We start from the raw sequence: 23,113 nt of genomic DNA on the forward strand, positions 1-23,113 counted from the left end.
ATTAGCAACTATTCTGCATAATACAGCAGGTTCATTTGGAATAAAATATTAATGCAACGGGCAATAAAATCTGTTAAAATTAACCAGATATTTTATGGATTTTTAAAGAAAAAATACACTTCGAATGAAGACCAATTCGCAACAAAATATCATAAGAAGTCGTTAGTAAAATATGTTTAATAAAAGAATCAAAATAATATACATAATAAGTATGTATAAAAATCTTAATACGAGGCATAAAATTATAAACTTGGGTTTGTCACAGGTGACTCAGTACTATTGCATAACATCTCTAATTAAAGACATCTATTTGATTATCTGTTTGTCTGCTATTAATACCTAATACGAATAAAGAATTAAAAAGTTAAACCAATTTAACGAAAGTTAGAATATTGTTTGAATTTGATTTCCAAATTTTTTTTGTTTTGTTATAGGTATATTCCTATTTATAAACAATTTAATAAAATTTAGCCTAACATTTACTATCCAAGCAAATAAATATTTTATAATCTGAATTTTTGATATTATTATCTATACATTTGCCAAACTATATTGTATATGATATTAAATACGTACATACCTGAAGATTTTCGTAAAAATTCCACGGTTATACATACACATACAATAATATAAATGACAAAAGTCCGTCTCTGCGTATTGTATTTTAATCATAGTGGAAACAATTGGTTATAATTATGTGGAAAATTACACGCGCACATTTATACAACTATGTTCTTTTTTATGGAAAAAATACAATAGTCAAGTACCTGTGCAATATAAAACATTACTGCGTTGTTTGACGTAAAAACGGTCACTTCTTTGTGGAATAAACAAAGAAATTTTGTTCATTGAATAAATGCACTTTAACAACGGCTAATTAATATAGGCAACTCACGTTTAACGTTGTGACTAGAATAAATGTTTTTTATTTTTTATTCAAATCGATACCGGTGAAGTAATAGAAAAAATAACTATATCATTATATACGAGATCTGCTCAAAAAGTACCGCGAATTTTAAATTTTTGCGGGTTACCTATATTCCATTTTCGATTTTTTTTGTGGCGTTATGTTGGTACTCATGTCTCTCACTTACACCGACAAGTTTGGCCCAGTTAATTTTTGACAGCTGCTTTGCTTGCACGTGTTTTGAATTGTCTTCGATTTTTTATTATTTCAAAAAATGAATCAAAGGATATGTGTCAAATTTTGTGTGAAAAACCCCAACGCATTCTAAATGTTGACTGTGGCATATGGTGAACCTACCTTGGACCAAAAAAAAAAAGTTTATCGGTGGTACAAAATGTTCTCAGAGGGTCGAGAAGATGTGAATTACGAAAAACGTGCCCGACGCCCGAGCACGTCAACAACGGACGAAAACATTGATGAAGTGAAGAAAATAGTATTGGCCAATCGTTGAATCACCGTTAGAGAAGTTGCTGAGGACCTAAACATACCGATTTGCTCCTGCCATTCGATTTTTACCAATGATTTGGGCATTAGACGGATCGTCGCGAAATTCGTACCAAAATTGCTCAATTTCGACCAAAGACAGCATCGCATTAACATTTCTAAGGAGCTGTTGGACTCTGTCCGCGATGACCCAAATTTGGTGACGAATCATGGGTGTATGGGTATGACATGGAAACCAACGCTCAATCATCCCAATGGAAGCTGCAGCACAAGCTAAGCTCGAAAAAAGCGCGCCAAGATTCTGCTCACAGTTTTCTTCGACTACAGGGGCGTGATGCATGATGAGTTCTTGCTACAAGGTAGAATGGTCAATAAGGAATATTATCTGCAAGTTATGCGCCATTTGCGAGAAGCAATCCGCCAGAAACTCCAGGATTTGTGGAAGAACAAAAATTGGCTTTTGCACCATGATAACAACACGCTAATAATGCCGCAGCCACCGTATTCCCAAGATTTTGTGACTTTTTCTTGTTCCCGAAACAGAAGAGGCCACGCTACGATTGAAGAGATAAAGAAAAATAAGATCACAAAAAATAATTTTTTCAAATGCTTCGAGGTTCGACTGATTGAAAAAAAAAAACGTTGGGACAAGTGTATAATATCTGGTGGGGATTACTTTGAAGGGAACAATAATTAAATAATTTTTGAAAAAACACAAAATTCGTGATACTTTTTAAACAGACCTCATATATATATAAAAAAGTGAAGCAACTTCAAAGCATTTTCAATAAGCCATTCCGCTCTTAAATCCGTATAAATATTCATAAACTTTCAGGGGCGCCATTGCGTATTATGGTAGCCATGGCAGAATCCAGGGCTCTCTACATTAAGGTAGGCAATATGGATTTCCATACCTCGGAAATAATAATTATTTTTTTAGGTGAATGTGGAGCGTGGATAAACAGAAAGAGTTACAATCTCATAAGTTCCCAGTGGCTCCAAATCCCTACAGGTATTTTATAAATTCTAGAGTCGAGAATTAATTTTAATTTGATAAACAAACCCTTTGATTTAATCTGACCATTGCTCTGCCCGTGTCAGTAATTTGTAGATAGATAACATTTTTTTAATTTCAATTTATTGTTATTTACAAACCGAAAGAGCGGTCGATGTAGCAGTTTTATCTGTAAAAGTTCGAGGTGCTTTTTTTGCATTCGCTTTTCGTTTTTATATTACTGGAAAAACAATTAAATTTGTCGGTTTATCAAAAAAATGAAAATAAAATCACAAATAAGAAAAATACAATTAGGATCACACCAATACACACACAAGACAAAACACAAAACAAATTATAGCATGTAAAGGAAAATCACACCACAAAATTAAAATATATAAATAAATAGTGAAATCGCCAATAGCACATATAATGTACAATAGAGAGCAAGATCAAAACTTACTACCTNTTTGCGAATAGTAATCTAATCTAGGCCTACCTCTACCCCTCCTAGCTCCTGTTTCTGCCTCTAATATGTCTCTGACTAGACCTTCATGCCTGAGGTGTCCTACCAACCTATCTCGCTTATTTTTTATTGTCTTCCACAGAGTCCTCTGTTCTCCTATTCTTTCCAATACCTCCTCATTTCTAAATGTGGTGTTATAGGATGAATAAAGTACCAGGAGTAGAAAAGGTTAGAAATGATGTATTACATAAACAACCGAAACAGAGGACTTTGTGAGATAGGTTGGCACATCTTCTCAAACACGAAGAGGTTTTAGCTAGATAGAAAAGGGTTAATGCCAGTGCTGCTCGCTTCATTGCTGCCAGAGGCATAGTGGCTTCCGCCAAAACCTTAACTTTATTAATCAATCATAAACAATTTGAGGGTAGGAGGAGAAAAAATGCACCTCAACACATCATGGAAAGGTGAAATACAAAACGACCAATTGAAGCGATCATGCTTAAAGAAAATTAATATGATGGACTTCCACATGCATGAAAATGTTATAATAAATTCGATTTACTTTTGTGTGCAAAAACATTGTCAAATACAAATTGAAAACTGTACTAACTTTAAGTACCTTGGTGTCACGATATCAAACACAGAGAAAGGCAAGGAAGACATAAAGAATAAAATCGGACAAGGGTGACGACCAATGCGACACTTGAACTCAATTCTCTGGAATAACAAAATCACAAATGAAACGAAAACAGCAATTTACTAGAATATCGTTCAGAGCATCACCTCATATGGGCCAAAGACATGGGAACAGACCAAAAGTAACAAACTAAAACTGCTGTCCCTAGAAATGGACTATTGGTGACGAAGTTGCTGAAACTCAAGGCTGGACCACGTAATGAATAGCAGAATTAGAGAAATAATGGACGTTGATGGAAACATCTCAGACATAATGGAAAGGAAATAACTACGATGGTAGGGTCATTTACAGAAAATGAACAGTCAGATGGCCAATAAAAATTTTCCAATGAATTTCCACTCCAGTAAGATGGAAACAGGACTTGGATGATGTCGGGATACTACATTACGTTGCATATATAGTTTTTAAACTATTATTTACAAGCAAAGGTGACGGGGAAAATACTGTAACTGTATAATCTCTCCTTTAATCTTCAATTTAGAGACACCCTTGCAGTAATGAAATGGGCAGCAGTGGGACCACAACGTTAAGAAGGTAGAGACTACACCTATATTAAATTACTGTTGCTATCTCTAGTTATTGAAAATATAATAAAACGATTGTAAAAATCAATCTTTGATGACTTATTGATTTTCCTTTAGGAACAAACATGCTTCAAGGAGTCTGCTTGAACGTAGTTACCCAAAAGTATGCACAACTCCGGATCTTACTAAAGGGTAGCAACTTTATGAGGCAATAAATCAATAAGTTAATTAAACGATAATGTGGTAATAGCTAAACACTTCCCACAGTGAACTTGTGTTTCAGGTATTCATTCACGCATCATTATCTTATGTGAAAGCCCAAATTTTTGAGATGCGCGTTGGATTAAACGGTTGTCCAGTTGAACTTAAACCATAAATTTCAAATTTTCATTTGACAACCGTTTCGATTGACCTAAAATGAAGAGAAAGATATGATTGAGGGAGTCGGTTTATTGTTTGGTTCGAATGGGTTAAAGAAAGTTAAAGGTTAAAGCTTAGAACAGAATAACTAGGTTATAAAATGTAGCGATAGCGATTTTCATTGATTAAAAAATTGTCCACCGATTGACCTGCTGTTGCAAGGACCCGTCCATCCCATGGATTGAGCTACACTGAGCAATATACAGTCGAACTCTTTTCTAAATCGAATACAATACTTTTTCCTCTCGACATATTTTGCTTTACCAAACTCTTTTAACTGGAATTTTTCCATTTCTTTTCATTCAAGTTTCGAGTGCAGAATTCATACTATAAATTGTCTCCTTGATTCTTTTTAAAGGTACCTACAGCGGAAATTTTAATTAACTAGAATTTTCTTTAACTCGAACACAATTGGTTGCGGTTCGAAGGTTCGAATTAGGGAAGATTGACTGTAGTTAATAAAAATAATTTAATATTAAGCAGCCTTGACTCCTACTTTCTGTTTACGTTCGTGCTCTACTGAACAACGTATTTAAATTTCAAATTTAAGACACGAATCGTGAATCAAGAATACAGAAGATTACCTTTTAAAGTCCTAAGTAAATTGCATTAAATGAAAAACTTTGGAAGAGAAAAACAACGAACGGAGGAAAATGAGAAAAAGACCAATACTTTACGACATATTCTGTGAGAATCAATAATTATTTATTTCTGATTACCACACGAATACATTAAATTGATGAAAACAGTTTTTACCGAAACAAAACTAAAACAAATACGTGTTACAACTTTAACAGAAATCGGTCTCTCTCTCTTTCTTTTCCAAGACAAAATACAATTGTTTTTCTCATAAAGGGTGAAATGAAAGTGCGATTTTCTTTGTTTCAAATCGGCTAATAACAATAACAAAACACAAAAATAATGCCTACTGGAATATTTATGATAAACATAATAACTTTATGAGCACTATTTTAAAAACATATTATATCTAACTAATTTTATATGTATGTCCACGCAATTTATTCTAAACAAAAGTAAAATGTAGATGTCAAAGGTTAATGTTATTTACATTAAAGACTTGTACACACTGCAGTGTATCCATTAGACATTTGCTCAATAATTATAAAGAGAAGTCAAGACTTTTACACAGATAAAAAAATGTAAATACTTACGCAGTCCTATACTAAATTTTTAGGCAATAATAATATAAAACTGAAAGCAACTTATTTAATATACGATTGTTAAAATACTGCATTTTACTGTATTTATTTTTAATGTAGGTTTTCTACGTACCAACGTAAGCATTTTTTTATCTGTTATATAAACTTTAATTATCACTGTACCACTAAAATTCACATTTTACAAAACATCTACTGGAATTAACGTTCGAGCAAGTTTTTGTTGTCTTAAAATATTTATAAAATTCACACCACAACGTTTATCTACCGTATCAATTTTCTTCAATTACAATTTTCTACGATACCTCTGTACAGTAACACAATTTCGTATTTATTAAATATTTTACTTACTTTTATGAACGTCTGGCTTTCTAATGCAAAAAGATTGCATATATAAGCACTGGAAATTGCTCTTCTATCTAAGAAAAATCCACCCACTTTCAATAAAATAAAGTCACATCACTTTACGATCTTTAAGACGATCGCAATAACTATTGTGTAGTTTATGTTATAACAATAACAAATCAGACAAATAAACTTTGTTATCGTCTTATAACAAAACACGCGTAATATTCATGACAATTATTATTATCTGTACTCAATTTTCTTACTGGGGAATAGGTGGCAAATGGAAAATCGCGCCCGTAATTTCCTGAACTAGCAGGAAAAGCGTAGAACGTATCGGTACGCTTCGCAGAAGTGCTGCAGGTGGCGACAGTTTGTAGACTGTCGGTTCCTGCTGCTAAAGCTGTTCACGGCGACGACGATCTCCAGTTCCAAGCTCTAACACCCGCGCGTTGGACGAGCGAACCGTGGCGGCACAGCCGGGCGCCAAGCAGGCAAGGTGACTACCAACGGGTTTATGTAAATTACCCTCAAAATTAGATCACATTTGATATGTAAATACGTATCAAGTGTGACGCGGAAATTGAGCAAACCGTGTAGGTACGCATCGAGACCGAAAATAATATCAATAAAAGTCATTAATTTTTTAAGAAATTAATTAAACTAATACACAAAACCGTTTCGATTTTCTAACTTATCTCCACTTTGACAACCTTGAAAAAAGGTTTTTCTTAATCAACTCTTGACACGAAGGTATAATAATACCTTACGAAACAAAAAAGGCAACTTCACGAATTCTATTTCGATATTATCCTTCGAGATGAACGTTTTTCAATTAATATTTGCAAAAATCAATCAAAAAATTATAAATACCAATGCCCACAATTAAAACTGAATTGATAACAACTTTAATATCTATTCAATATTCTCCGAATATTATGTTTAATGGCAGCGTTTTTTTTATCTCGGTGATAATCAAGGACTTCATACATACATACTACTCAGAGAATGTAAAACACCCCAGTTTGTACAAAATCTGTTTATATTTGAAAGATATCCTTAAAACCTCATATTTGGATTTTCCATTACATTAACTCTTTAATGCTTTATATTAGCTATTACGCGTACCGTTATAAAATTCGTATAATCCTACCTGCTAAGTCAAGTGAAAGCTCTTATCACTCCAGGATATAAAAGACCGCGTTAACAACGAGAGAAAAAAACAGCATCCTAATTATACCTGCATACCTTTTAATTCCAAATATTGTAGGTACTTAAAGTGAAGAGAAAGACCCGATTGAGGGAGTCGCTTTATTATTTGGGTTGAATAGGCTAAATTGGCTCACCTACAATAAACCAAACTATAGGGTTGTTCGGAAAGTCATTTCGTTTTTTTTTGTGGAAATGAAAGACAGTTTTAGTATAATACACAAATACTTTATTAAATTATATATTGACCGTTCTGGTCCAACACCTTTTGCCATCTTTCTGGTAGTAGCATAATTACACGCTCATAAAATTTTTGGTCTTTGCTGGCAAAAAACTGATCGAGGAGGTTTTTGACCTCCTCATTTGAGGTGAAGGTTTTACCGTCTAAAAAATTTTGGAGTGACCGACACAGATTTCTCTCTGTGAGAACATGGGGAACCCATACATCGAGCTTCGAGGATAATCCCAAGCCTTTCAAGTGGTCATAAACTGTTGAATTTGATAAATTTAACCTCAATCCGATCTCACGTGTTGTTATTCGCCGGTTCACATCAACTAATGCCTTTATCGCGTTTTTATCAGCTTCAACCGGCCTTCCCGAACGTGGTGCATCTTCGACATCAAAATTGCCGGATCGAAATTTAGCGAACCAGTTCTGGCACTGGCGTACTGTCAACACACCTTCTCCATACACATCAGTCAATTTCTTTCTGGCTTGAACAGCATTTTTACCCTTTCTGTAGTAAAACAGTAAGATATGTCGAAAATGCTGCATATCGCTCTCCATATTTAAAAGGGCACCAACCAAAAACTACTGCGTAGAATTAATTGGAATTTTTCACACACAAGCCTTGCTAAATGAGCTCTCAAAGCATGTAAAAATTATACGGCTTAAATGTGAAGTTGGGTGCAAAAGAATACAATTAAATCCTCTGTCGGGAAAAAACGAAGTGACTTTCCGAACAACCCTAGATCGTAAAAGTAATTGGGACACTTTCATTGATTAAAAAATTGTTCAGCTATTGCAAGGACCTAACAATCCCATGGATTGAGAGGTCCTGGAACTAAAACTTGACGTATTGTACTCTGTACTATAGTAAAAACAGCAAAGCCCATCTACCCTTTTTCAAATGAATCGTACCTACATACGCAAACAAAAATTAACAACTCTTAGAGAATTCAACAGAAATTACTTATGCACCTTCTCCTTGAATCAGCAAATCCAGCTTTTACAATACTGAACATTTATGGATACCGATTAATCATCCAATGTTTACAGAAAATATGTACTGTAAAAGTATTAAGAAATTGAGTTCTTGCAAGAATAAGTCAAGAAATTTGTGAATAAATACAAGACAATACAAGAATTTCTCTAAGCAAGAGCAAGATTTCTTGTCAAGAACTTAGCAAGAAGCAAGAATTATTATTTTTTGGTTTCAATGTTTCAAACCAAGCATATCTTGATGTACACCATCAACTCTGAAAGCAGGCAGTGCACGGCGTAACATTTAATGCAATGATAAAATAATACAAAATTTACATTTATGGAATTCTGACATTTAAAACTAACTAAAATGTATAATGTGGGAGGTGCTCGAAAACGTAAGTGCATGTTAACACACATGAATTTAGACAAATCAGGCATATGGGAATTCCCAAGCCAAAAAGAACAAGTTGTAGGAAGGCTAAACAAGACAAGAAATCTTGTTTTGTGCATCACTAGTCATACAGAAATTTCCAGGAATTGCTTTTATTGACCGTTGTTAAAAATTTTTGGACAATGATATTACTGATTTTTCGGATCAAAACAAGAAACTTCTGTATTTGTGTACTCGTAAGCTATTAATTACTTTCGAAAGGATATTCACCGTTTTGAGTGAGGTGGAAATGATCTATAGGATTAAGACAAGAATTGTCAAACAACGGAGCGGTTTGGCTAACAATAAGAGCATGGCTGTTGAGTTGGCAATACTAGTTAGTTTTAATTAATGCTGTTCTTGCAAGCTAGTGTTGTTTAGGTCTGGGGTTATTGGGTTACGTAATGGCAAGTTCGTCGGTGGCGTATCATGTATCGGATTATGGAACGAGAGCCGCTTGCAGCCGAATGGATCTGAACAAAAGACGTTTATGTAACACAAAGAGAATCAGGTTTAGGAGTAATGGTCCCTGGAACAGGCTTATGGTTTTAACTAAATATGGCTTTCAGATTGCCACTTTTATAGAAAATCCCATTGATTCAAAGGAACATTAAAGTTTTATGACCAGCAACTGGTAATTCTCAATCGACATTTAATTTCCTCTATAAAAGAGAAAAGTTCAACTTGATATTACGCTTGTATTGCAGATTACGTACGTGCAATTCTGCGTATGATGGACTAATCTGCACTGATAATAAATAATGAAATATCAAAGGGAAGTGGAAAAAAATTGTTTCATACTTTAATGATTATTAAACCCTATGATACAATCAATGTATCATTTTCTATTTAAATTTTCCTTGTGTATTTTTTCTTAGATTTATAACTATACTTTGTTATTCAGAACGCATTTCCTTAATTTCCATTTCTTCTTAATAAAGATATTATTATATCACAGAAATAAAGCTAAAATGGCACTTTTTCCAATGAAAAAATGGTGAAAGGACTAATCGATGCTTTACACATTATGACAAATATCTTACAATGGGGTCGATTTGAGTCCATAATCAAAGAACTAGTCAAATTCTAGAATACTATTTGATGTATTCGAAAAATTACAAGGATAAGATGATACGAAAACTTCTGCATTTACACAATACACATGTGAGAACAAATTACCAGAAGAAAAGCTAAATTCTAGTTTAACAAAATTTGGGGATTGAAAAAATTGTTTTGCTTTTGTATTTTCTGAAAGCATTTATGTTGAAAAATTAGTAAAAGTTTCAATCAAAAAAATCTAAAAATGCGGAAAGCTACATCTCCTGTTATAAAGACAGGACTGGTCTCGTTCCACGGTTCCATTGACAAAAAACTTTTTGTAATCGCAGTGGTTAACATTGCAATATGAGGTTCCACACTGGATTCGTACCTTATATTGCTTTATTTTTAATTAGATTGTTTTTAGTTTACAGAATAGAAGAAAAAAGACCGAAGGAAGCTTTTGTTTGAACAATCTCCATTTCCTAAATAAATTCCATCAAACCAGATCAATACATCAATCTTATTAAATGCTTCCAAACAATGAATTAAAAATCATATCGATCTTATAAATGCTGCTTGCGTGACACTGACATAGTTTTCAATTTGTTTGGTCCTGTGCAATGATTTATTTCCACAACATCGTACATGGTAGCATAAGAAATATTTGAAAACAGTCGTTTTTGTGATAAGTAAAAAAGTAGATTTTCGAGTTTTTTTTTGTTGTACTGAAGGAAATAGTGGGTACTCATTTAATGAATTTTAAAATACCACAAAACAGCTCATATCAATTTACATAATCAAATTAGAAAGACAAAACATAAAAAAATTTTTTTTTTCGGAGAAGTTAGATACCTAGTACGAAAAACGTAAATAATCCCATAATTATTCAATAATCGTTTTAAGTGTCTTGTTAATGTTGAGATCATACACAAAAATTATAACAGCTAAAGCGTTAAACAACCTTAAGCACGTAATTTTAGAAACTAAGCAACCATTAAATTAACGTGTTTAGATACTGTTACCAGAACATTTTTTAATATTTTTATTATCATCTAGTTTCCATTTGTTTACTTTATATAGTTCAGAAATAGAAATTTTTATGTATAATTAATATCGATTAAGCGTGTCAAAATTTGTTGAACGAAAGTATGGTAATCAATAAACAAATAACTCGTTTTTGTGCACAATACTAGTTCAACACAAGTTCAAACAGATACGTATCAATATTGTTAATTCTATCATTTAAAGGAATGTTATCAAAAGTAGAAAATAAGTACATTATTTGTAAATAAAATATATATTGCAATATTCTTTGGGATTGAAATTAATCAAAAAATGCACAATTCTTTTGTTCAAAGCCCAACAACCACAAAAATATTTAACAAGCACATGGGGTGCTTCTATAGGAGCATACAAAACCTTTGTTAAAGGTGTTGTAGAGTATAGAGATGTCAGTAACGACTTTTGTTTCGAATTTATAAAAAGGTCTTTTATATTGCACGTCACGATTTTAGTAAGTATTAGAAAGTAATCTTGTTAAGCAGAATCTAAAAGGTCTAACGATAGCGCATAGAAATAGAACGACTAATTGTGAGAGGTAATCTTGAAAAGAATACAACAATAAAACAATTATTAAAAGATTGAAAATAAAAACGAATGTAGTCTAATTAAATCAAAAATTTCGGGCACATACTATAAATATACATACGAGTAATACATGGAGGTAATTACTTATTAATATGAATGAACCCCACAGCTATAAAAATAGATGTGAGTTGGAAACAGCATGGAAAGCGTGACCGATAGTTAATACGGCATTGTAAATTAGGCCGATTTAATAGGTTTTTGTTAATTAAAGTTGAATAGGCTGGAATAATTTCGTAATCCTCAAAAGTAAATTGTAAATTCATGTATTAAAATAATAGATAGGTACAGACAGACAACTGAAATTCCAAACTACGTTACGTTATTATTACAAAATGTGTATTTTCTGTTCTTATCTAAATTCTACAAGAAGAGACCGAAATAAAAAATTCAGCGGGTAAGCAAAAATTTCATTATCTACAAAAGGGGATATCGATTTAGAAGGAAGGGCAACTGCTCCAAAGTCCACATAGGCTTTTGTATTAGAACGAACTAAATATCTTGACCTAAATAATGAACGGTTTTTTTTATATTCAATGGTAAAGAAAATTAAACGTCAAATAGGGTGATTTCGTCTGCTTTCCGTCCAACTCCTGTATTCGTCCGTTTGAAGATAATCATCATGCAAGCTTGAATTTATTAAAAATCCAATAGTTAAGCAATATAAAAATCAATATAATAGATTATTAGACAACTTATATTGGAAAATAATAAACTTATTATTTGACGACTTGCTTCTCAGCGGTGATGACATATCAATAAACTCAAAGAAATAGTGAGACGCAATGGCTAGAATTTTTGGCATGAACAATTTTTGTATTCGTTTGTAGTACTTATTTAATGCATATTGAACATAATTAAACGTGGAATTTATTAACTAATTAATAATTAATTGAAATTAAAATAACTAGCCAAAATTTAATGGACGAATACTGGATTACCAATCAAGGAAAAGGTTTAGTTTTCGACCAACTGAACGAAAACTGAAACAACTGAAGAAAATTTGTAGTTTGTTAATTAAGTAAAACGTATAAATTAATCTTAAAGTATTTTTTAATTGAATCTTTATTTGCTTTTCAATCGAACATTTAGTTTTCGTCCAGTCGATTGCTCGTTTTGTGAATAAAAAAATTAAAATGTTATTTTGAATGACTTAATGAACTATAGAACATAAAAATTTGTTCATTGCTGTTACAAGCGATAAGAACAATACAATGATGTAAAATCAAAACAAACACTATTCGGAAGTTTCAACAAAGTTTTATTAGAAAAAATCCTAACAATATAGTATATAATTTACTGTATTCCTTTGAAAATGGTCGCGTGACCGAAACCTGTTAAGATTTTTTCTAATAAAACTATGGTGAAACTTGTGATTACTTCATTAAGTATGTTTCACAATAGGGTGAAAAGTGTTAATTTTATTGGTAAGAACAATTTTCGTGTACAAACCATTCCTATCTTCCCTAAGGTGGCCTAAAAAACCAACAATTGCCGAAACATTCACTATTTTCGGAAAAATTCAGGGAAAAATTTGTGCATATCAGACATGTACCTACAATGTTTTTCGAAATTTATTATAAAAACTTTTGAAGCTGTCCACTTATGTACTGTTTTTATTGAAGAATTGGACATTACAAGGCAAAAACGTATTTTACAATTAGTACATATAATACTGTATTATTTTCTTATCAACTCAATTTTTCAAAATAGTGGTCGAAAACTCGCTTATATTTGGACAACTAGCTTTTGTGGACGAAAACTGTCAAAATCCGTATATTTGCCTTTAATATTTTTTTATAAAAAACGGTACAAGTAATTGACTTATGGTCAAATAACAATTAAAATAGGATATACTAGCAATAGATTGTGATGTAATTTATCGACATTGCGGTATTAGAACATCTTTCTCGCGTCTCAATGTTGACAACTCCACTAAACGGACGAAAACATGCGCAATGACCCTAACTACTGAAAACATAGTTTCTGAAATTCCTGAATAGAACAGTTAATTTCTCATATTAAAAAGATTATACACAATTTTTTGCGTATTTTCGAAACCAAAAACATTTTACAATAAAAATTAAAAAAAAGGTTAAAATGCAAAAAAGGACTTGAAGTAAACAACCGTTACAATGCATCAAATAGTTCTGAAGGACTTGATTCGAATAAGGAAATCGAAATAAAATTTCACTACAAGTCGCGTACAAGAATAACTGTGAAAGTGTGACAATTCTCACGTAGGATAGTAGTCTCAAAGCATTTTAAGTTTTCTTCCTTTATTTTATACCTACATAAAATATGATTTTAGGAACATAATACTGTTGCCTAGGAAAATTCTAGCAAAGAAGTGAAAAATATTTATGAGTTCTCCAAATTAGGTATAAATTCACCTTACCTGTCGTTTTCACACTTCCATTTCCATTTTTAACCAAATAGAAAGATATTGAAAAAATAGGTGCTTCACAAATTGACAAAAACATCCATTAAGCGTAAAAACGATTTTGTATTGAAATTATCGAGAGGAAACAATTAAGACAATATTTCTTTTTTTCTTTCGTATTCATAGATAAATATTAAGATAACTTAAGCAGCTTTAAAAGCAAATTATTATGTGTTACAAACGGTTATAAACAAAGAAAATGTAACCTCTGGCCTAGCCTCAAATATCTAAAACGAGACCTTGACAGAACGAATACCAACTTTCAACAAGTCATCTAATTAAATTAGCCTTACTCGTTGAGATTAATTAAGTAGTGCAATCAAATAATTACACGAGTTTTATAAAGTCACATCAGTCGCTAACTTCAAAAAATGAAGATCGTCTACCTAGGTATTCCGCAAACAAAATATTTGCTTTTTCAACACGGAATATCTCATTTTAGCAGGATAACTCTGCGATACTTGTCTTTTACCATTTACAGCAATTAATATCTGCTACTCAAACATTTACATCTAACTCAGTTCGAAAATTTGAAACCACTTCTTATTTTTAGAAAAGCTTTTTAGTTTTAGTATTTAATATCATAAAGTTAAAAAATGAACTACTTATAGATTTTTGCTGTAAATGGGAGTATTTGTATAAAAATATTATTAATGTAGAGAAATATACATTACTCTATTTGGATTTTACTACATAAACCAACTCTTTAGGATCATGAACTTAAACGTTCAGATTATTTTGTTATTTAAATAGGTATTAGACTTTTTCAGTTTTTTTGGTATCATCTTTAATGCAAATTGATTGATTTGGTATCACCTGATGTGAGATATGATTGGAAAGTGAGTTATTTGACTTTGAAGTCATCCATCTATTCCACCTGTCACCCTCTGCAACTATGTTATAAATCATAGATCTACCCTGATCTATGTATTACATATACATATTATATGTGACCGGTCACAAACAAATATTCATTATTATGTTTTCATCTATGTATCACTAAATGGTTCTTTTTGCTAATTTACTTTTATATTTGTAATCTCAGCAGAGCTTTGGAGTGTCAAAATCCTTAAAAAAATTTTTTTGAAAACAATCTTACCAATTATACATAACCATTTGCGTTATAGTAGAGACATACCTGAAACAAAAGAAAACAGTAATCAGTATAATTAAGGTAAAGGGTGTAGATAAATTATTTAAAAATATAAATGTGGTAAGATACATTCAATTAAAGCCCAAAAAAAGTTGTAAATAAATCGAAGATATTTAATCCTCAACACAGTTAAACAATAAAGATTTCAATGAACTAAACAAAAGGAAAAGAAATCCTCTTGAAAAATCTCTTGGGGGTAAGTTAATGGTCAAACCTCCAAGCATTGCATATAGATAAAGTGTGTCTGAATTACATAATTTTCTTAGGAACCCCTTTATTACAAAAAATTTAATGCAAAAATACCATTTTCTTTTATATCCTCCTACATCTTCTATATGGAAAGCAGTGCCACTCGGCGTTTCTTATATCTCAATTTACCAATTTCTAAAGTTACCAGAGTGTAGCTCAGTGACGTCTACTCGAGCCTTTTAAGTTCATAAATTCGTGTTTATAACCCACGGTTCAATTTAATCCGCGATTACACAGAAATCGGCGGTAAAACTTGGGAAACTTTCCCTGAAATGATGTTCAAAATAATATCGTTATTGTATTATTTCTTATAAAAAGTAAGACGCAGCATATCAATACCGATGCTGATATCAACACAACATAACATTCATTCTTTGTTCCGATTCATTATACTATGCATACACATATTCATTACAATCTTCATTGTGAAGATAATTAACTGTAATGGTGTTAGGTTTTCGATTTCTGAGAATTTTAGTTTGCTGTTTATAATGCAGTACTTCGTGGATTTGATACATAATATAATATTAATTATGCGTAACAATATATGTAGTTGCTCCTTCTATTTCCTTTTGTTTAATTACGCCAAACCATGTTTTCAAGAAGGGTTGGTTTAATTTAAATATTTCACTTCTAAATCAATGACTGAAATCATGATAACAATCAAATGTAATACACAACACGGGGCCGTTCGTTGAATTATAATAAAAAAAATTTTAACGCCATTTACCTTCTTTACCTGACTGCGGAGAAGACCAAAGGGACGAAAGAGTTTGATATGTTTTCTCTAACATTTTTGAATTTGTGTTATAAACCAGTCGTCACAGAGTTGAATTCCGGAATTTTACTAAGAAACATTTTTGCGAAGGTTAAAAAGATATTTCAGAATTTGACCGCCGAATGCAGACTTCGTGTGAGGAGGAAAAGTCAGAATTTCCGTTTTGGTAATATTCCCGAATGACTTCTTGGTGATTGATCTATTAATTATTACAAAACAAATTGTATCTTAGATGTATTTCGAAGCTGAATAACATCTTTGGAAACTGAAAAAATATTAATTTAAAAGAGATGAAACTATTATCTGAATCAATAAATCTGATCAGAATAAAAGAAAATAAACATTTTTTTGTATCATAGAATGATTTTCATTTCATTTCGTTTTCAAGTGAAACTAGCAACACCTAAATTATTCAATTTACAGACTTTACATTCATAAAATATTTCCTCCAATGGTCAATCCTCTAGGAAAATTCGACACGTTATTATACTCGTATACATGCAACACGTATTTTTAGAATTCTTAAATAAAAGACCTTTACTGGAAACTATAATAATAGACAACTGTATTGATTATTATTTCATCAAAAGGGCAGGTTATTAACCACAAAAATTCCAATATGCTAAAATAGAAAATCGGAGTCAACCGTGAGGAGTAAATGAAATAAATAAAAAAAAGAAACGCTCACCCTTATCTACTAAAACAAGCAATTTTATTTGCAGACACGTGCTTCGTTCAGTTTTTTGCATTTTTTATTATATCCTTAAATATGCTGTCTGTGTAGCCGATTTAAATGTTCATCAGATTAAAAAGAAATTGATGAAAGTTTTCGAGTGACAACTTTCAGTAAACTTCTATTTTGGGAAAAATTATTCTAGGGTAAATAAATTTTTTTAATCAGGAGTCTCTCTTGCAGAGGTGGATAATTTTAATGATTTATGTATTACCTTTTCCTTCTATTCAATTATAAAAATCTCTTACATGACAATTATTATCTACATTCTACAAAAAAGTAATTTTAGAACTCCCAATTTTTTTTGAAGATTGTAGGTACAGACCAGCGGTAGTGCGACGTTCAAGAACGGTAGGCCTTACATTAACTATAATATTTAATGACAATTTCAGGACAATTTGACAGTAGATTCGGTGCCATGTTGAGCATAACACGAATTACAATGTTGCAGCTCGAATTGATAAAACTATGCAAAAACTGCATGCTGCATTTATATTAAATGTAGCCTCTAACGGTGAAAAGGTCCCCACCACCCCTACTAAAGACTTTACTATCGGAAAAGCAAGTTAAAGTTCAATCTTATTAATAGCGTAAGAAAAAACAAGATTCACGAAAATCAAAGTTTGTAAAAAGTGATAAAAAAGGGTATCTATTTAGATATTAGGTATTTATTCGCTAACATTCAAAAAAACTGAGAATATACATATGTACCCTTATCGACAAGTTTCTTTACTTTTGTATGTAACTGATAATGATATTGAATTAGTTAGTGACGCAAACTGGTTACGGGGGCGATTTATAGAGTTTAAGAAGGGATAATTAAATCTTAAATTAGAATCTAATGGAAAATTAACATACCGATTGTGACACAACAGGACATTTTCATCTTCACTAAAAATAAATTACCTTAACGAATGACCGTATATACCTACAGGTGTACAGAAAAATATTTTGAGACGTCAATTGGAAAAAATCTATTAATGCTTAGGTACGACTGAAATCAGGAAGAAAATAAACATGATGTGCAATCAATTTAAATATCGTACGGCGAGCAAGTTATTGCAATTTGAAATGGACTTTCGTCAAGGACGAATGATTTATAAATACGACTTTTATTATGATAAAAGTGCTTAAATATTCTTTGTTCATCGACAAAGTCAAAACAAAACAATTAGAAAAGTTGTGGTATCCAAACAGAAGGTACCTAATATGATTGATGAGATATTGATGGAACTGTAATCCTTAAAATGAATAATTATTAAAATTATTCAATATTTTTTGTCACTTATCGTTAGTAAAATTTCATCCAGTCTTTTACTCTATAAAACGCCATTTCTTTGGAACACATAACAACGAACTGGAATAATTTTGAAAGTTTGGAAACTTTATTTTACGGCGTACCTATGTAGAAAAATATAATATAAATGTAAAATGTAAAAATTGCGACAAGCAGTATATCTTGTTAGAGTTTTAATATAACAGAAAAATCTTGCGTAACTTCCAGCTGTTTAAATTTACATAATTAGAAACGTAAACAATTCCTCCCTTCTAGACCCTAACGAAAGTATAAAAATATAGAAAAATAAAGACAATCTAATTCAAATAGTGGTTCTATTCCAAACTTGGATCTGTTCAGGTTATTGTTGAATTAAAATTATAATCCAGATCCCACCCCCGGCATAGTTAATTCGAAGCATGCATTCAGGAAACTGAGCGCTAATTTTTGTACGTACTGAACCTCTTGGGTTTACCTTCGCTTATTTTTTGAAATTCTGTTTTATCGAAACTTACATAATATTATACAATTCTTTCTTCTCTGTTAAGTATTGAATGTTTACTCTTTGGTGCCTTAACATATAATTAGAGACCTCCCTGAAACCCTACCCTTAATAAGGACCCCCCTCCTTAATAATTTAAAAATTGCTTGTATTCGTTGGTATTTTTAACATGTCTTTGAAAGGTATTTTGACTATAGAATACGTTTTAGAATTTAGATTAATTTAGTTGGTAACTTCAGGATAACACTTCAGGTTCACAAATAAATTTATCAAGTTGTGCAAACTTTTTTAAGAACTTTAATAAGAAAAATTTAGAAACAGACCGTGGTTTTTTAATGTGTACAAAAATATTCCTTCTTACTAAAACATGCATGCCACCACGGATGTTGACGTGGTTTAGCATTGAATCATCTTAACCCTGAACTGTGTCATAGCCATAGCGACTTTTTCAAGATTATTCACAGCACCATAATGTCGTAATTTTATTACTGGCAGACAGTTGGACGACCATGCAATGTTTGCCAACAAAGTTTAACTTACGTTAGACAACACACAGGGCACTTGATTATTGTAATGTGTACACGTACTTTGTATTCATGTACTAGTTGGTCAGAGAACCTATGACAGTTTTTATAATCTCACTTCGCATAAAGAAAGAAAATGTACGACAAAAGATTTATAAAAATGTTTTCTAGTAAATAGTTAAATCTTTTAAACAAATAAAGCTGGTTACAGTTGAAAAAATAAAAACTTTCCTCAATTTTTAATTAGGGAAATTAAATAATAATTCTTTCTTTATAACACATTCTTCTACACAAATAATACTCTAAAAAGCTCAACTTGAAGGAAACCATTTCTAATAATAAAAAAGTCGTATTTCTGAAAGCTATTCGAAAATTATTTATTAAGCCTCCTGAGATCTCGTTAGAGCAAAGATACGATATTCACATTATCTTTAGATACGTATATTATATCTTTATGTGATTCTATATACGTAATACGCAGACTAATAGAAAAGCTTTTGGTTCCTTTGGTCACCTGCTTTCAATATTCATGTCGTTCCTGGATAATCATTAAGTAAGATATAGGTATGTAGAAAGGACCTTTATGTGATTACATTTTCCTTTCCTTTAACAACGAGATACAATCGAAACGAGAAGTGGAACATACGTTGATTGAATGATTATAGAATTACGAAAAAAGAAATAAATTTATGTGTCGCCTGATTCTGTTATTTGCCCGACCCGTTCTGAACCATTTCGAGTACTTTTCGAATTGACTTTACCAATGAATAAAATGTTTTCGAGACTGGTTGTTTTAAGGGATAAATAGATAACAAATGTCAAAAACTGAAAAAGCTTGACTTAATTTTTAGGAAGAAGAACTCATAATGTAGACGACGTAAGTCACATCCGCTTCTGCATTTGGTTCCGCGTTTTTACATCAGAAGCTTATCGAAACTTTTTAGACATAACGCATTTATCCGTCGAATGCGCCGGTATTGCGAGTATTTGCAAATATTTCTATAGAAATCTCAGTCTTGTAGTAGATTGCAGTATTAAATTATTGTTTATTATGTAAAACTTGTTATTATTAAATTTTGAGATAGGTATGAAGGACTACTTAGAGACGTATTAGAAGTAGAAGCAGAGGTCGACTTAGATTAGATTACTGTTCACAAATGGCTAGGAATGTTGGATATTATAATTTTAGGGAAATGCAGAAATCAGCTCAGAATAGGAAAGAGTTGAGGTGCGTGTCCAACAAGTCTTAAGACTGACGACGTTAAGGATAATGATGTAGATTGAATAATTTATTAGAAAGCAATTGACAAGTAGTTGTGCGGTTGAAAGAGTGGAGGTGCGTATCCAATAAGTCTTAGGACTGACGAACTTTAGGAAGATGATTAAATAATTTATTAGAAAGCAACTGACAAGTAATTGTTTGATTGAAAGAGTGCAGGTGCGTGTCCAAGTCTTAGGACTGACGACCTTGAAGATGGTGATGATTAAATAATTCATTAGAAAGCAATTGCTGAGTAGTTGTCCGATTCAACTTCTGTCATGACAGTTCCATTGCATCCTAATCCTAATCCTAATTTTCTAACTAATATTTTACATGAATGCGAATGTGAGTTTGTTTATTACTATTTTACGCTCTTGTTGGATTTATGGGCACAGCCTTGCTCCAAGCGTGGCCTAAAAACAGGGACGTAGTTAACTTTTATTTTTGCATGGTTCAAAGGTTGCCACACTGTTATAAGGAGATTTTAAGCTCAATATAACCCAAGACGTAAAAAGCTCCATAAAAATTACAATGTAACACAAATGATTTTTATTTTGTGCACATCTATTGCACAGTACCTTCGAATGATTTGAGTTTTATTCTCTTATCTTATAATAAAACCCGAAAAGTTATACCAAAAATTTCCACGTACCGTTCTTATTTTAACCCGACATTGATTATATGAAATCCTAAGACATTGTTTTACTTAATAGTGGATTAATATGCAATATTAATTTGAAATCATTTTTTCGATTTTTTATTTACCCACTACAAACTTGATCTATTAATTATTACAAAACAAATTGTATCTTAGATGTATTTCGAAGCTGAATAACATCTTTGGAAACTGAAAAAATATTAATTTAAAAGAGATGAAACTATTATCTGAATCAATAAATCTGATCAGAATAAAAGAAAATAAACATTTTTTTGTATCATAGAATGATTTTCATTTCATTTCGTTTTCAAGTGAAACTAGCAACACCTAAATTATTCAATTTACAGACTTTACATTCATAAAATATTTCCTCCAATGGTCAATCCTCTAGGAGAATTCGACACGTTATTATACTCGTATACATGCAACACGTATTTTTAGAATTCTTAAATAAAAGACCTTTACTGGAAACTATAATAATAGACAACTGTATTGATTATTATTTCATCAAAAGGGCAGGTTATTAACCACAAAAATTCCAATATGCTAAAATAGAAAATCGGAGTCAACCGTGAGGAGTAAATGAAATAAATAAAAAAAAGAAACGCTCACCCTTATCTACTAAAACAAGCAATTTTATTTGCAGACACGTGCTTCGTTCAGTTTTTTGNAATTTTTAATTAGGGAAATTAAATAATAATTCTTTCTTTATAACACATTCTTCTACACAAATAATACTCTAAAAAGCTCAACTTGAAGGAAACCATTTCTAATAATAAAAAAGTCGTATTTCTGAAAGCTATTCGAAAATTATTTATTAAGCCTCCTGAGATCTCGTTAGAGCAAAGATACGATATTCACATTATCTTTAGATACGTATATTATATCTTTATGTGATTCTATATACGTAATACGCAGACTAATAGAAAAGCTTTTGGTTCCTTTGGTCACCTGCTTTCAATATTCATGTCGTTCCTGGATAATCATTAAGTAAGATATAGGTATGTAGAAAGGACCTTTATGTGATTACATTTTCCTTTCCTTTAACAACGAGATACAATCGAAACGAGAAGTGGAACATACGTTGATTGAATGATTATAGAATTACGAAAAAAGAAATAAATTTATGTGTCGCCTGATTCTGTTATTTGCCCGACCCGTTCTGAACCATTTCGAGTACTTTTCGAATTGACTTTACCAATGAATAAAATGTTTTCGAGACTGGTTGTTTTAAGGGATAAATAGATAACAAATGTCAAAAACTGAAAAAGCTTGACTTAATTTTTAGGAAGAAGAACTCATAATGTAGACGACGTAAGTCACATCCGCTTCTGCATTTGGTTCCGCGTTTTTACATCAGAAGCTTATCGAAACTTTTTAGACATAACGCACTTATCCGTCGAATGCGCCGGTATTGCGAGTATTTGCAAATATTTCTATAGAAATCTCAGTCTTGTAGTAGATTGCAGTATTAAATTATTGTTTATTATGTATAACTTGTTATTATTAAATTTTGAGATAGGTATGAAGGACTACTTAGAGACGTATTAGAAGCAGAAGCAGAAGTAGACTTAGATTGGATTACTGTTCACAAATTGCTACGAATGTTAGATATTCTAGTTTTAGCGAAATGTAGAGATCAGCTTAGTATAGGAAAGAGTGGAGGGGCGTGTCCAACAAGTCTTAAAACTGGCGACGTTAAGGATAATGATGATGATTAAATAATTTATTAGAAAGCAATTGACAAGTAATTGTCCGGTTGAAAGAGTGGAGGTGCGTGTCCAATAAGTCTTAGAACTGACGACCTTTAGGATGATCAATAAATAATTTATTAGAAAGCAACTGACAAGTAATTGTCCTATTGAAAGAGTGGAGGTGCCTGCCCAAGTCTTAGGACTGACGACCTTAAAGATGGCGATGATGATTAAATAATTCATTAGAAAGCAATTGACAAGTAGTTGTCCGACTGA

At 31.7% G+C, this 23,113-nt stretch overlaps 1 protein-coding gene across 7 annotated transcripts in view; it reads right to left on the minus strand.

The window, feature by feature from the left end:
• LOC108738082 (rho guanine nucleotide exchange factor 10) overlaps window positions 1-23,113 on the minus strand; it is a 207,177-nt gene that overhangs the window by 21,239 nt on the left and 162,825 nt on the right. The window contains exon 1 of one of the 7 annotated variants that reach the window (XM_018471324.1): window positions 6,042-6,498. The exons of the other annotated variants lie outside the window; for them this stretch is intronic. Coding sequence (XP_018326826.1) covers window positions 6,042-6,081 — 40 coding nt within the window. The 5' untranslated portion in view covers window positions 6,082-6,498. Of the gene's footprint in view, window positions 1-6,041; window positions 6,499-23,113 lie in introns of those variants that run through there. 7 annotated transcript variants of the gene reach the window in all.

The sequence above is a fragment of the Agrilus planipennis genome, unplaced genomic scaffold (assembly GCF_000699045.2).
Source record: "Agrilus planipennis isolate EAB-ADULT unplaced genomic scaffold, Apla_2.0 scaffold165, whole genome shotgun sequence".
Taxonomy (NCBI): domain Eukaryota; kingdom Metazoa; phylum Arthropoda; class Insecta; order Coleoptera; family Buprestidae; genus Agrilus; species Agrilus planipennis.